General features: G+C 41.0%; 1 protein-coding gene across 1 annotated transcript in view; it reads left to right on the top strand.

Moving 5' to 3' along the window:
- The window catches only part of ARGLU1 (arginine and glutamate rich 1), a 36,469-nt gene that overhangs the window by 4,678 nt on the left and 17,514 nt on the right, over nt 1-14,277 (top strand). The window contains exons 2-3 of the mRNA XM_085853371.1: nt 996-1,221; nt 7,033-7,116. Of these exons, the coding sequence (XP_085709497.1) occupies nt 996-1,221; nt 7,033-7,116 (310 nt within the window). The remainder of the gene's footprint in view (nt 1-995; nt 1,222-7,032; nt 7,117-14,277) is intronic.

Below are 14,277 nucleotides of genomic sequence, written 5' to 3'. Positions count from 1 at the left end.
TCTCTTCTTTCCATCTTCTTTGCCTCTATCTGACACGTCCATCTCTTTCCCCCGGATTTGTCCCCCTGCTGCGCTTTTCCATCCCCCCCACCCTCCCCTGTCCGGCCCTCTCCCTCCTACCTTCCCACCTGTGCCCTACGCTACCAGTACAAGTACATCATAATCATCTTTTATTCCTTTCATATGTTTTCTCTCCCTCTCCTTCAATACTTGTCCCCACCATGCCACTATATATGTACCCTGTAAGTTATTTTCTTGATCTTTTCCATTTTTTTTATATACCTCTTTATTCGCAAATGCAATGCCCCGCAATTTCAAATTGTTTTAAGATTATAATGTATTCAGTGCTTTGTTTTGTTTTCTTTCATTTTCTGAAAAAGCAGATGGGGCATGACAGAATTCTGTTGTGGACCCACCATGTACTAGAGCTTTTGGTGTTTAAAAGGTCGAAACCTCGATGAGACACGGTACCCAGCTGATGACGAAGTCTACCTTGCCTTTTTACCATTCTGTCTCTCTTCTTATCTCTTGTATGCTTATCCTTTTTGTGACATTTACAATGTTTATACAGTTTTCTTGTCCATATGTGTCCCTTCTCTTGACAACTTTTTATCCACATAAATCACTTCATCTCCACAACTCTGTCCTTAAATAATATTCAATCACCCATCTTGCGTCATCAATTTATTTTGATATAGAATGTATAGGTTGATTCTTGGTGTTTGTATGAGCCTTTTTGTCTGTCTGCACATTATTTATGTTTCAAACAATCATTCTTCAATGGAGTGCAACGAAGGCTAAAACAATTCTCCAGATCTCCACTGCATGTCGTTTTCAGTTGTTCTTCACTCATGTTTTAATTTTGAAATTTCAATGAGGTGAACATGATACCATCTGCAATTTTGATCATCGAACATCTTGGGCGGGAGGAGCATTTCGTTCGACTAATCTACCTTATTTATTCTTATTGCTACCCCTCTTCCCTGGCCAAGCAGTCGCCAACAGGAGATGGAAGAACGACTCATAGCCGAAGAAACGGCTCGTCGAGTAGAGGAACTTGTAGCTCAGCGAGTCGAGGAGGAGCTCGAGAAGAGACGGGAGGAGATAGAGCGAGAGGTCCTGCGACGTGTGCAAGATGCCAAACGTGTTATGGAGAAGCAAATGCTTGAAGAGATGGAAAGGCAAAGGCAGCAGGAAATTGCTGCGCAACGAGCGAGAGAGGTAAACACATCGTTCTCGAGCAAGAAAAGGGAGAGACGATGGAAGCTAGTGGGGTTTGAAGAGGGTAGGCCACGCCACTAACCCATCTGTGCATAATGTTCAGATAATGACATTTTTAAACGTAATAATCATTGATTTGGTGTAAACCTCCAAATGTACTTTTTTGATGCAGTGTTTTGGTAGTAAGGCCATTAAACATTCATGCATTGATGGGTCAAAGAAAGCTCCAGGAATTGCATTATTTCAATATTTTCAGCAACATAATCTAATGCTCATTTCAAAGTGTTAATGGCAATTGATTTTCTCTCTCGATTGAAGAATCTGGAGACTAAAACAATATTTTTTGTTCCCAATGAGCGTGTTCCCAGCGACAGATCCAAGCCCCCACCTCGAGTAGCCCTTTGGCTTCGTGGTCGGTGAAATCTCATTAATAATAAATACATACGTTTAGCATTTTTATATTTAAGCACACCGCTCGTTTTGGTCTTACTTTGCCTAGTTTCCTTTTAAGATGTACATTTTAGAACTTTTGATTCTATTATACAAGATTTAATTTTTGTTCCCTTTCTCTTGTTAAAATGTAGTCCGTTGCTTCATTATTGAAATGCCGAACATTCCGTTAGGTGCAGTCGTATTACTGAACATATTGTTTTGCAATAATAGACAATCGTTTTGTGTCGAAACACCAGGATTGGCCTCCCTTAAAATCTAATGTGAAATTGGCTGCTTAACGGCCGCCATACACTAGCTGACACAACACAACAAGGTTGTAGGCGACAGCTTAGTCTACAACAGTTTTTAACAAATAATTGTTTAATGTGTGGTGGTTGACAATCATTGTCAGCTAGTTATCCTCATGCTTTTTGGAAAAAAAAAGGGGGGGGGATATTGGAATTGTGTCTGTCTGTCTGTCACACTATCTCCTAAACAGATGTGCAGAAATTCACCAAACTTTTTAGTTATGTTTACTGCATGGAGCGAAGAGACGAGAGCAGGATCATTTTAGCCCAGCAGCACCCGGGGTGTAGTCAAAAGGTCAAATACCAAAAAATGCAATTATGGGCACATTTTGGATCATTTTTTAATGAAACTTTGTGTATGCAATCAACATTGGGTCACGCATGAAATATGTAACAGTCTTTTGGATTTGACCTCCGGTTCATGCCCCAGGGAGTTGGAACTTCGGGTCATTGGGGTCAAAACAGGAAAAACAAATTTAACTCAAAATTTGATATCGGATCATTCCTGGTGGAACGTTTTGCCATCTTTCAACTTTTCTTTAGCTTAGAAGCGTGGGGATTTACGATGGCGTGCCGTGGACTTCGCTCTAGTTGCCATTTTGTTTACCGAAAATGGTGTCGGCGACAATCACGTAATGCGAGTCAAGTGTGTGGCAGTCTCTGACGAAACAACATTATACAAGATTCGTCGTTGACAATGTTGTTGTGTTGCGTCGACAAACATCGGCCAGTGTCCGGCGGCCTTTACGCTTCGGTTTTCTCTTACGACAGATGAGATCAGATACTGGGAAGTTCCGATATGGCAATATTATCGAGTGAATGATCATTTCTGGTATATTATAATATAATCTCTCGCTGAAAACCTTGCTATTGGTAGTGGTGTCACATGAAAATTGGCTTACCAGTTTTAATCATAGCCTCCTGTCCTGATTAAACCTCTAATGAATCCATAGTTAGTAGGACATCGCCATCTGCTAAAAACAGCAGCAATTTCACACTGGTCTTTACCACAATTAATTTTGTTCGTTCATTCAGATATCTGTGCAATTATTTGCTTTTCAAACATTGTAAATTTCAGTTTGTTCCAAAGAAGTTGGTGAAATAACATTGTAGAGCAGCCACGCTGATTTAGCTTGACTCATGCATATCTTGTCGTCAAATCGTGCACAACAACAACCGATGGTGACATCAAAATGGTGGCTTCGAGTTGTATTCCAATGTGGTGAATGGTAAGTACGGTGATTTATTTTTGAAAGCAAGTAAAAAGGTGAGTGTGGATTTCTGGTGTGAAGCAGTAAAAAAAAAAAAAGAATAATAAAAAATTGAGTATTCGGCTCAGGGCCCACATTAGTTTCATCCCCTGCAATTACATAATGAATGCTGAATCCCCCTCCCCAACCCCCCAATTTCCCCAACACTTCAACATTGGTCCAACCACCCACTCATCCACTCCCTCTCTGTGCATTGCGTAATACGTGGACAACCTCTTAGCTAAGATTTTTCTGCATCGTGGCCAAGTAAGTTTTGTTTGATTGGAAGAAACAAGCACAGCTGACGTTTCCACAGCTTGTTTATCGTCTGTGGTTTGACGAGCTTTTTCTCATCAAATTGAGTTTTATTTACTAGATTTTGTTTTGTCATTTAGGGAGGCTTTTGTCTATCAAAAATTCCTGTAGCTTTCTCCATGGCTTACTGCACAGTTCAACATCGTCTCTCCCCTCCTAGGCCCCGATAAGCTCTCATTCACTGACAGTGGGCAAACATTCGGCCCTTTGCTTTCCTTTTGCAGATCTGTTGATGGAGACGGTCCATTATTGAGATTTTTTTTTTTTTTAACTTCTAACGGTTCTGGTTTTGTCCAGCAGCTTGCTTCGCCTCTTTTCACCTCTTTCTATAATCCTTTTTACTCCTTTCAACCCAAATTCACTTTGTTGTTGTTTTACTACATTTCTTGCATTTTTGCATTTCCACCTCCTTTCCTTTGTTGCTTTCTCACTTTCCCTCTCTTAATTTGCCAACTCCTCCTCATTCAACCTTGCCATCTCCTTCCTTCCTTCCCCTTCCTTTTTTAATTTTTTTTTTGCCTCTTCTCTTCCTCCCTCCTCCATCACCATCATTTCTGCTTTTCCTATTCCGTATCTTACTCCCCACTTTTCTATACTTTTCACGTTTGAACTGCTTTTCATTGGTTCCCTGCCCTTTCTTCCCCCCACCCTTCCACCAATAACCTCCACCTCCACTCTCACCATCTTTCCCACTTACATTTGTCCATATTTCTCTCCTCTTCCTTTCTATTTTTAAGTGGTGAAGCCGCTTCAATACTTGACTGTTTCCTTCCATCCATCCGTCCGTCAAAAAATAAAGAAGAACCACCTTTCGAACCCACCATATTTAATTCTAGAGGTTTCCAAATGGTAATTCGAATGGGTTTCATACTTTTTTAGGCTTTGCCTATTTCATATTAAAAATGCCAAACTGAACCACTTCCTTCAGTCGTGGGTGCGGTTTTTTTTGTTCTTTATTTTTGTAAATTAAATATTTATTTATTTATTTTTCCCTTCCGACTTGTTCTAAAGTAGCGCACAGGCGAGATTTCTGGCTGCTCGTTCATTGCTACTCGCCTCTCCAAAAACACTGAGAATGCATCCCTACAAATTTAATTATTCGTTTTAAGATTGCTAAGGGATTTGTGACAGGTTGTTTCATTCCATCAGGTGTTTGCTTGCTCACAGTTGTACAGCATCTCACCTATGAGGTGGATATCAAATTTTACCTTTTTCATTGTATTTATCAAGGGAGATGCAAAATGCTCATCAGGATTCTCATCATCGTTCGTATAAAATCAAAACTCCAAATCTTCATTCGGTATATTTTTCTACTGTCCTTTATTTGGCACAGTGAGTTTCAGTCATATTCTGATTGTTCCCTCAAAATAATTTTCATATACAAATGTAATTAACAAATAATTCACCATGCCCTTTAAATTAATAACCTTAACTAAAAAGCATCTCAAAATCCAAAGCTCGTCCAGGTCCGCTTTGTATTCGAACGAAACGTGATGAAAACGACAGTTGAAAAGAAATTCTATATTTTATTCATTTGTGTTCTCCATATTCTCATTTTTAAAAAGCTTTGTTGAAGATTTGATAACAAAAGCTCAATTTGTAAAAAATGTTATCTTGGTGTTGGCTTAATGGTTAAAGTGGCTGGCTTAAGATCTTAGGGTCTTGAGTTTGAACCCCTGTTCTGTTTAATTAACACCAGGTGGGGTTGACTCAGCCTGTCATCCTTTCAAAGTCATCAAAATGAGTACCAGTGTACTGATAATAGAGGTCACTGCATCAGCGGCACAGTTGCACCCCCATAAAATGATGCAACCAGCAGCCACACACTGCACATGATAGCTAGCTCGTAAAAATGTTATGGCCTGGACAGACACACTGAAACTTAAAAGGAGATACGTAAAGAAGCACAGAAGCGATTTAAGAATAAATATATATATATATATATATATTTTTTTTTTTTTTTTAACTGAGCGTCTCGCACTTGACGTACTGCGACGGGGCTGCTGTCATGTCCCTGCCTTTTTATACTCTTGTTTCTACCTTGTTTCCCTGCAAAGTCCAACCCTCATGCATATAGCTATAATTGGTTTTGCTGATGGACATGTCCTTTTCTGTTTTTTTGGTATTTCCTTGCGAAACCTAACAGGAGTGACTGTTTTTTTGTAATCGGGATCATCATTTCCTTTTTTTTATTTTTTTATATTTTTACAGACCACTTTACAAACCTTCAACTAATGCTTTCTTCATCTCACACTTTATTAGTTGCATGATCGTCTCCCTTTACCCTTTTGCCTCATTCAGTTCTTTACATTTACTTTCTATTTCATTTCATCTTTTTGAAGCTTGCTCTTTTGCTTTGTCCCTCCATTCATTTCCCGTTTTAGTCCCATTTGTCCTTCTGTTTTGCACAGTCCTGAACAGCCCCCCCGAATCCCCACCCCATCCTACTCCTACCCTGTAACTCACCTCTCCTGCTTGCTGGCCTGGCCGGTGGGTTCAAATCAGGGTGGACGGACAGAAGAGGAATCCAGGCCCAAGGTTCAGCCTCATGCTGGGCTTTGCCAGGAGGCTGGCTGGACGACGAGCTGGGCTTAGCCCAAGGCTGTGTCACCAGTTGGCTCAGTTGGCCAGCGGGTGTGTAGGTATTACCGTAGGTATTACTCTGATATTTATTTTATATTTTACACTTGGTTGTCAATTGTGCCATACCAGTGTTGTGTTGTTTATGATTAGCTTTCCTATATTTCTTTGTCCTTTCTCCTTGTCATAATTTCTCCCTTTCCCCTCCCTTTTCCCATTCAACTTTATTCCAATTCCCCCCCCCCCCCCGTCCCCGGCCACCTTCAATTTCCCAAAACTTTATTCTCACGGCTGTTATTTCTTTGTTACCTCAACTCGTTCTTTCTGACTTCTTTTCTATCTATTATCCCTCATTGATGTTTTCCTGGTCACCTCCTTTTCTCATTTTGTTCTTTCTTTATATGTTGAAACTCTTATCTCTAATCCTTTAATTTCCTTCTGCTATTTTTTTGTCATGTCCATGCCTTTTTATACTCTTGTTTCTACCTTGTTTCCCTGCAAAGTCCAACCACCACGTCTTCGTTTCGGAGAAAAAAAAAACTTTACGAAATGAGACTTTTGGTTCTCGCCAGGACCAGTTGTTCAACTGCAGGTTCACAGTTAGAATGGAAGATCTCTGCTTTGGTTGTACTTTAGTAAACTTTACACATCATTTTGTCTCTCTTGCTTTCTTTCATATTTTTGGCTCTGTTATTTTCTTTCTTCAAAGACATTTAGCTGTTGATATACAAATAATTTGCAAAGTCGTTGAGTGGAGGCGGGTGGGGTTTGTAAGGGAGTAAAATACCTTCGAGTTGCCTCGTCTTCCCAAGACTAGTTAGTATTCCTTGTTAACTTAGACTTGACTCAAATTTATTGGAGGAATTGGGTCGGGCAAAACCGGCCACCCGTCATCCCACTCACGCCCCTGTTTCTCCCCTTGGCAGGAAGAAGAGCGGAAAAAGCGTGAGGAACTTGAAAGGATTCTTGAAGAAAACAACAAGAAAATTGCTGAGGCTCAGGCCAAACTGGTGTGTCTGATTTTATTGCTACTTTTTATTCCCATGGTGGTTTTGTTTTGCATTTTGCTTTAATTTACTTCTTGTTTTTTTGATCGACAAAACCACATGACTTCCTACCATCTTTAATTTATTGTCACTTATCATTCTCTTCCCTACTTCACCATTTTTGAATTGTCAACGTAGCACTTTGTTTATCTTTTAAAAGTTTTTGTGTTTGTACATTTGATAAATATTATGTAGGAAAAATATTTAGAGTGCAAACTCTGAACTTTTAAAATGGTTTCTGTTCAAACTCGTGTGTTAGCTTATTTTTACTGGCGTTTCTCAATCTTATTACATGTTACAACAGCCTCAATCTTATTACATGTTAATTTTTTTTTTTTTTTTTTTTTTAAATAAAAGCTGCCATCATTGTGCCCATTATATGCTATTGCCAAAGTGTGCTTGTATCTTTAGAAGCAAGCAAGCTGAGGCAAACCAACATTTCACTTCAAGTTTTGTTAAAAAATATATATAGTACTGTGGATTTATATGCTGTGGTACCAATGGACTTCACCTCATATAAATCATGCAGTGTTTATTTATGGAATCCTGGTGTAAAATGGTGCTTCGATCTTCCATCTATGTTTCCAGATGGTTTTTGCAATACTAGTGGCACTGATATTTACTGGAGCCTTGAGTAAATTGCTGCACATCAAACTGTGTTGCAAAAACCAAGAAAACTTCCTCACTCTCTATCATTCACCAACCAGTCCTGAGATCAGGTTTTGAGCAAACTTGATTCGAACTAAAACCAGATGTACTGAGTCAAAATTGATGAGCGTGTACAATTTGTATTTTGCTGGAGGAATCCAATCCTTTATGGTCAAAGACTCATCTATATTTTCATGGTTGAGTGAATGGCCTAACGCCTTGAAATTCAACTCAAAATTGTCCAACTTTTTTGGTCGAAGCTGATATGTTTCATGGATAAAATGCAAGCAGATGTCAAATCCACTGCCGCTTCTTATTCCGAAGCACTCCCCTGGTGAACATGCTCTTACACTACACAAACAAGGAAATGTGGAGGTATAAGCACTGTTTAGGTAAGATTATAGGCTGATAATCACAGCTATTAGGACGAAATTATTGAACTGCCACACCGAGAGACGCCCGTGCCTCTCATTAATTTGGCCGAGCAACCCTGTGGTTATGACCTCCTAATAAAGTGGTTTGAACTGCACACCAGCTATTCACCTGAAACCAGCCTAAACCACCAAGCGAAGCAGCCAGGACAAACATAATTCACCCCGAGACCAGGTATATTTATTAATAGAAACAATGGTCGTGGGAAGGGATAACACGAAGCAATATGAACAGCTCAGGTCAGGTATGGGAGCATGCGCCGGAGCAGCACGTGGCTGCGTCCACTTTCCGCCGGTAATCCAGGGGCCTCCGTTTGGCCATCCCCATCTCCTTGAGATGTTGATAAACCTGCTGCAACCATAAGGCACGTGGTCGGCCCATTGGCCTCGTCCACTCACGAGGTTCCCTCACTGAGAGAATCTGGTGAGCAGGATCAGCGTCAGGAAAACGATCCACATGTTCATACAGCTGCAGCTGACGCTCACGGACTATGCAGGTAACAAATCTCATTTCAGTCTCTCTCAGCAATTGCTCGTTGGACACAAAGTCCAACCAGCGATTGCCAAGGATTCTCCAAAGAGACTCGGTACCAAAGGAATTATGTCTCCATCTCAAATCCTTGTTCAGAGTCCAAGTCTCACATCCGTTGAGCAAGACTGGAAGCACCAAAGACCTGAAGACTCAGACTTTCGTCCTCCACAGGTACCGGCAGTGCCACACCCCATGATCCAGTAAATCCATCACTCCCCAGGCCCGACTCAGAGGTCTATTGACCTCTGGATCACAGCCAGCAGAGACATGAATATCACTGCCAAGGAAAGTGAATATCTCCGTGACCTCAACATCCTCATCACAAACAGGGACAGACAAGATAGCAGCATCCAAGATTTCATTCAAAGCCTGGTTCTTACTTTTGACCCTGGAAACCTGTAATCCCAGAAACTTGGACCACTCATTCAGCACTTCGAAGGCATCCAAAAGGATATCCAGTCTCGGCAAAGATGACTGCATCATCTGCGAAATCAAGGTCAGAGATCATGACATTCCAAAACGATGCACCGCAGCTTGATCTCTTTGACATCCTCCCCAGAATCCAGTCCATACAAGCACTGAAAAGTGTGGGGGCCAGTGCACACCCCTGACTAACTCCTGTAACACCTGGAAATAATTCGGAGATGGTATCACCACATCTCGCAGCACTCTCAGTACCAGAGTATAGTTTAGACATCATATTGATCAGTTTTTGGTGGCACCGCACGAAGACCAAGAATCCTCCAGAGGGCATCCCGATTCACTGAATCAAACGCTTGCAGAGATCAACATGGGCTGCAAGCAGCTCCTGTTGAAACTCTCGTCTGCGTTCGGTGAGGACCCGAAGAGCAAGGATATGGTCAATTAAATTATTGACCTCTTTGGTGTAAAGCCTGACTGCTCTGGACGCTGGTGCTCAAGCAGATGGTGGCAAACACTATCAAGTATTATCCGAGCAAATACCTTGCCTGGCACTGAGAGCACCGTCATCCCTTGGTAGTTGTTGCATTCCTGGCAATCACTCTTCCCTTTCCAGAGAAGGACAACAAGGCCCCTATTCCAGTCAGTTGCGATGATACCTGTGTTCTAGGCAGACCACAGAACTACATGCAAGACATGAGTACAGAATTTCCACCAGCCTTGAGATGTTCAGCACAGATGCCACAGATCCCAGGAGCTTTACCCCATTTCAACAGGTTCACCGCCTGTGTTTCCACAAATGAAGGTGGATCACAGTTGATTGGAGGGTCAGCAATAGGGATCGTCATACTTCTGACATCCAACTTCACAGCTGGTGGATCAGCCTGGTACAGCCACTCAATGTAACTGGCCCAGCGGGCTTTTACTTCTGACTCCTCTATCAAGAGCCCACCACCCTCCGCTCTAACTGCAGTACACTGAGGGATGGGCTTGGAAGAACGCAATGCGTGAATTCTCGTGTAAGCAGGACGAGAATCACTTGACCACAGGTGATTCTTTACCCCTCACAGATTCCTCGCACATAGGAATCCTTGTCCACCCTTAGTGCACGTACAGTTTTACGCCTCAGGTCCCTGAACAGCTTAGCTCTGCCATTAAGCCGGGCCCTGCGACTCTGGTCAATGGTATCCAGTGTCCCATGAAAGTCAAAATTATTCTTTGCTCGATGGTGAGTACCAAGACATCCACCGTCAACATCAAGGATGGTGGTCTTGAAGGCACACCACAACTTCAGGCATCTGTGGTGGAAAAGAACTCAATTTTCACATGCTGGATCAGCATTCAAACGGAGAATCTTTAATTTCGTAAATACGGAGGAAGAACATTCAATGAATCACTGAAACATTTGAATGGACCTTACTGAACCAGAAGTCCGAAGTAATTCCTATTATACACAATTTGACATTCCAAAGAATGGGAGGGTGAAACATTTGGCAATTCAACCATGGGATGAGCTGATAAGCATTAGGCAAAATAACTCAAAACTGCAATACGTGTCCACTTTGGGTGGGTGGGAGAGAATGACACAATCATGGCAAAAGTTGCAGTGTTAACAACCAGGTCACCATGTTTTTATGCAGCGAGCAAGACCTTTTTTCATAGTAAGATATTCCTTTTATCAATATGTAGGTCAAAAGACACTTGGGAAAAGGGAAACATTACTGACTGCCAATTCGACCATAGTACAAAAATTAAATTTATACAGTACCAGCAACAATTAGAATTGAGAATGCATGAATATAATTATTTTTCTTCCACATCCCCCCTTTTTCATATCAGGAAAAATTTGAATGATTATATTACACACGATCACCATACCCCGTTCCTAGAGGAGAAAAGGTATCCCTTATGCAAGTTCAATAAATAATGGCAGTGAGTGCTCGCAGGAGAAGAATGCTGGACGACGACCATTTCAATAGTGTCCCAGCCAGGTTAGTGAGTGTTTCTATTTACTTCATGGCCTGTTCATCAGCAGATGTCAGAAATCGAAAACATGTGCTACCATTGGCCAGAAGATAAGCGAGTTAGGGTTTAGATAGATCAGCACCCAACGGGAAACACAGTATATGCGCTCCTTGAGCTGCAGAGAAGATATATCTTGGCAGGTACAAGCTTGGGCCCGACACTGGATTGCAGATGACACTGGGTTGAAGGAGACAAAGAGGACTCGAGATGTGATCCAGAGATCCAGCCCCAGCAGAGTTTGGGGCCTCGTAGCAGCAGTTTGTGCAATCAGATTTGATTCACCAAGCGAGCTGTGCACGTTGGAGGCAGCCGCAATGGCTGCACGAGCCCCACCCGCACCATTGAACACACATTGCAGATGACTCGCCGCATGGACCTTCATTGTGCGTTGTGCGTCCACGGCAAGTTCACAATGTATCTGCAGAACAGCAATTTGCAAGTGTGGTCGGGATCATTCCCCCATACAGGCACCATGCAACGTCGACGTTGAGTCTTTGCTTTGCTGTGGTTTGACTTGTCCAACCTTCTCTTCAGTGGGTTTTTTTTTCTTCTTTTTTTTTTCTTTCTCACATGCTCATCTTATCTCCTTAGGGAGGGGGTAGTGTCATGATCATGTGTTGAATGCCCAATAACCCAAATCTGGGTTCTCCATATCGTCCAATCTTTCGGCGGAAGTTGTTCCAAAGCTTCATTAGACGAAATTGTACACTGTATAGTTCAACTGCTCTTAGCACTCCGAAACAAACAAAATCAAGGTTAAGCATCGAATGTACATCACATGTGATATCAAAATTTTACCCTTTCCTTTCCTCTTTTTTTTTCCACATCTAAACTTCTTCTTCTTCTTTCGGCGGCTCCCGTTCGGGGTCGCCACAGCGGATCATCCGTATGATCCGCATAGTGATTTGGCACATGTTTTACGCCGGATGCCCTTCCTGACGCAACCCTGGTCGCCTCTTACAACACAGGGATATGGTACACCTATTTTAACCGGGGTATACACCGGCCCAGTACACTGGTACTCACTTCGCCAACCTTGGAAGGATGACAGGCTGAGTCAACCCCCTGGTGTATTAATTCAGTGGCCCAACGGGGCTTGAACTCAGGACCTTTTGGATCCCAAGCCGCTGCCATAACCACTGCGCCAACACCAGGCTCATTTTTTTTTCCACATCTAAACGACATGCTAAAATAAAAAGAAATCTCAGTTGTATGTGTACTCAAAAACAATCATCTCATTTGCTATTTCCATGTAGAAAGGGCAGCAGTTTTTATCAGGGTTCCAATTTGCAATCAACAATTCTTTTCACCATCCTCCAAAGATCCCTTTTAGTCAAGAAAAATGTTCCATCATCTGTGTAATAATTATGAAAGTTAGCTTTTTGTTGTTCTTCTTCTTCAATGTATATCAATTTGAGCTGGAAGTACAACACTCAAACCCAACAAGAGAGCAGGCTTCCCCCTTTTGGAGCAAGTACCAAATCCAAAGTGATTCGATTTTGCACAGTTACCATTTTAACATTTGCAATCAATTTAACATTCATATCTGCTAAACAATCCAGTTTCATTCACAAGCAGTTCCAGAGCAACTGCCATTTTTTATTTTTTTATTTTCAGCTAACTTAGCACTTCTGTACTGATGAAGTATGGTTAAGTCAGTGTTAGTAATATCTCAACTTACTTCATTGAAAATTTTGAATTTTGGGCAAGTAAACATACAAGAAGTACCACTTTGTCAAAAATCACACACCTGCCCAATTAATCAGAAAACAAATAAAATCGGTAATATTTTAATTGGCTTGTGGCATCATTGCACCATTTTCAACAATATTCTTACACTCTGACCGATTTTACATTCATTTCACATGCTAATGCCTTCTGCACTAGGCATGATTCTTGTTTGTCTTTCCACAAAATATGGAGGCATTTTACTTAAATTAGAGTTAGGCCAGTACCAGCCACAAATCAGTGAGAGCAATAAATTATTAATTCCCTGAATTGATTTCATAATTGCTGTTGGTCTAGCCATTCTTTCCATTATTGTGCATTATACTTATGTAAATACCATGCTGATTTCCCTCATATATTGAATTTCCCTGACGGTTAACTGATGTATGATTCCTCAGATATAATATCATATTCCAAAGATATAATAAATCAATTTAATAACATAGACCCTCCTTCAATATTATGTAAGTACCTCAACTTTATATATTATCTCGGTTCTATTCTCAGTAACTTTTGTCTACCCTTATTTAATAGATCAACGAGGTCCATAGCTACAGCAATTGATAATATATCAATCAATCAATGCAAGTTATCAAAAACCAACGGTGTACCAGACTGATATAACCGATCATTTACATGTGTTCCAAGTTCCTGGTTTTAAATTGTACTGCTGTTCCAAAAGTGTGAACACTACGACACTTGTATGAAAAAGGTTTCTCAATTTGTAATTCTCAAACAAAACTTCATATTAATTATAACCAAAAGAAACATGATGGTTCAAATACCATGATGAAATGTAAGGGAGAAATGAAGACACAATGAACACAAAAATCTTGTGCTTCCAGTGCTCTCGATGAGTTTTTTTTTTCTTTTATGAGCCTGGAAGTAATTAACCAAAAGAAACATGATGGTTCAAATACCATGATGAAATGTAAGGGAGAAAAGAAGACACAATGGACACAAAAATCTTGTGCTTCCAGTACTCTCAATGAGTTTTTTTCTTTTCTTTTATGAGCCTGGAAGTAATTAACTAAGTTACCGAACACAACTTCCACTTGTTACCAACTGTTCCCTATGTTTATGTATATGACAACAAACCCAGTACATGCAAGCATTATCACGAGTATCACGACAATACAGGTCAAAGCACACTTGTAATTCAAAGCTCTGTTGTTATAATTACATTAATTAACAGGAGTAATTAAACAAGGAGCATGGCTATCATTGTAGTCACAGGGCGATTCTTTTGGAAGTCTTTCTCGGGCTCTCAGCTCTAATAACTCCCCCATAGTAGGAGTCTACGCCATAGTCTACGCCGCTTGGCCTTGACATTTTACAGCA

This window comes from Eptatretus burgeri, chromosome 2 (assembly GCF_056783735.1).
Source record: "Eptatretus burgeri isolate ZD-2024b chromosome 2, Ebu_testis_v1, whole genome shotgun sequence".
NCBI lineage: Eukaryota > Metazoa > Chordata > Myxini > Myxiniformes > Myxinidae > Eptatretus > Eptatretus burgeri.
This window is presented reverse-complemented; position numbering and strand designations above follow the sequence as displayed.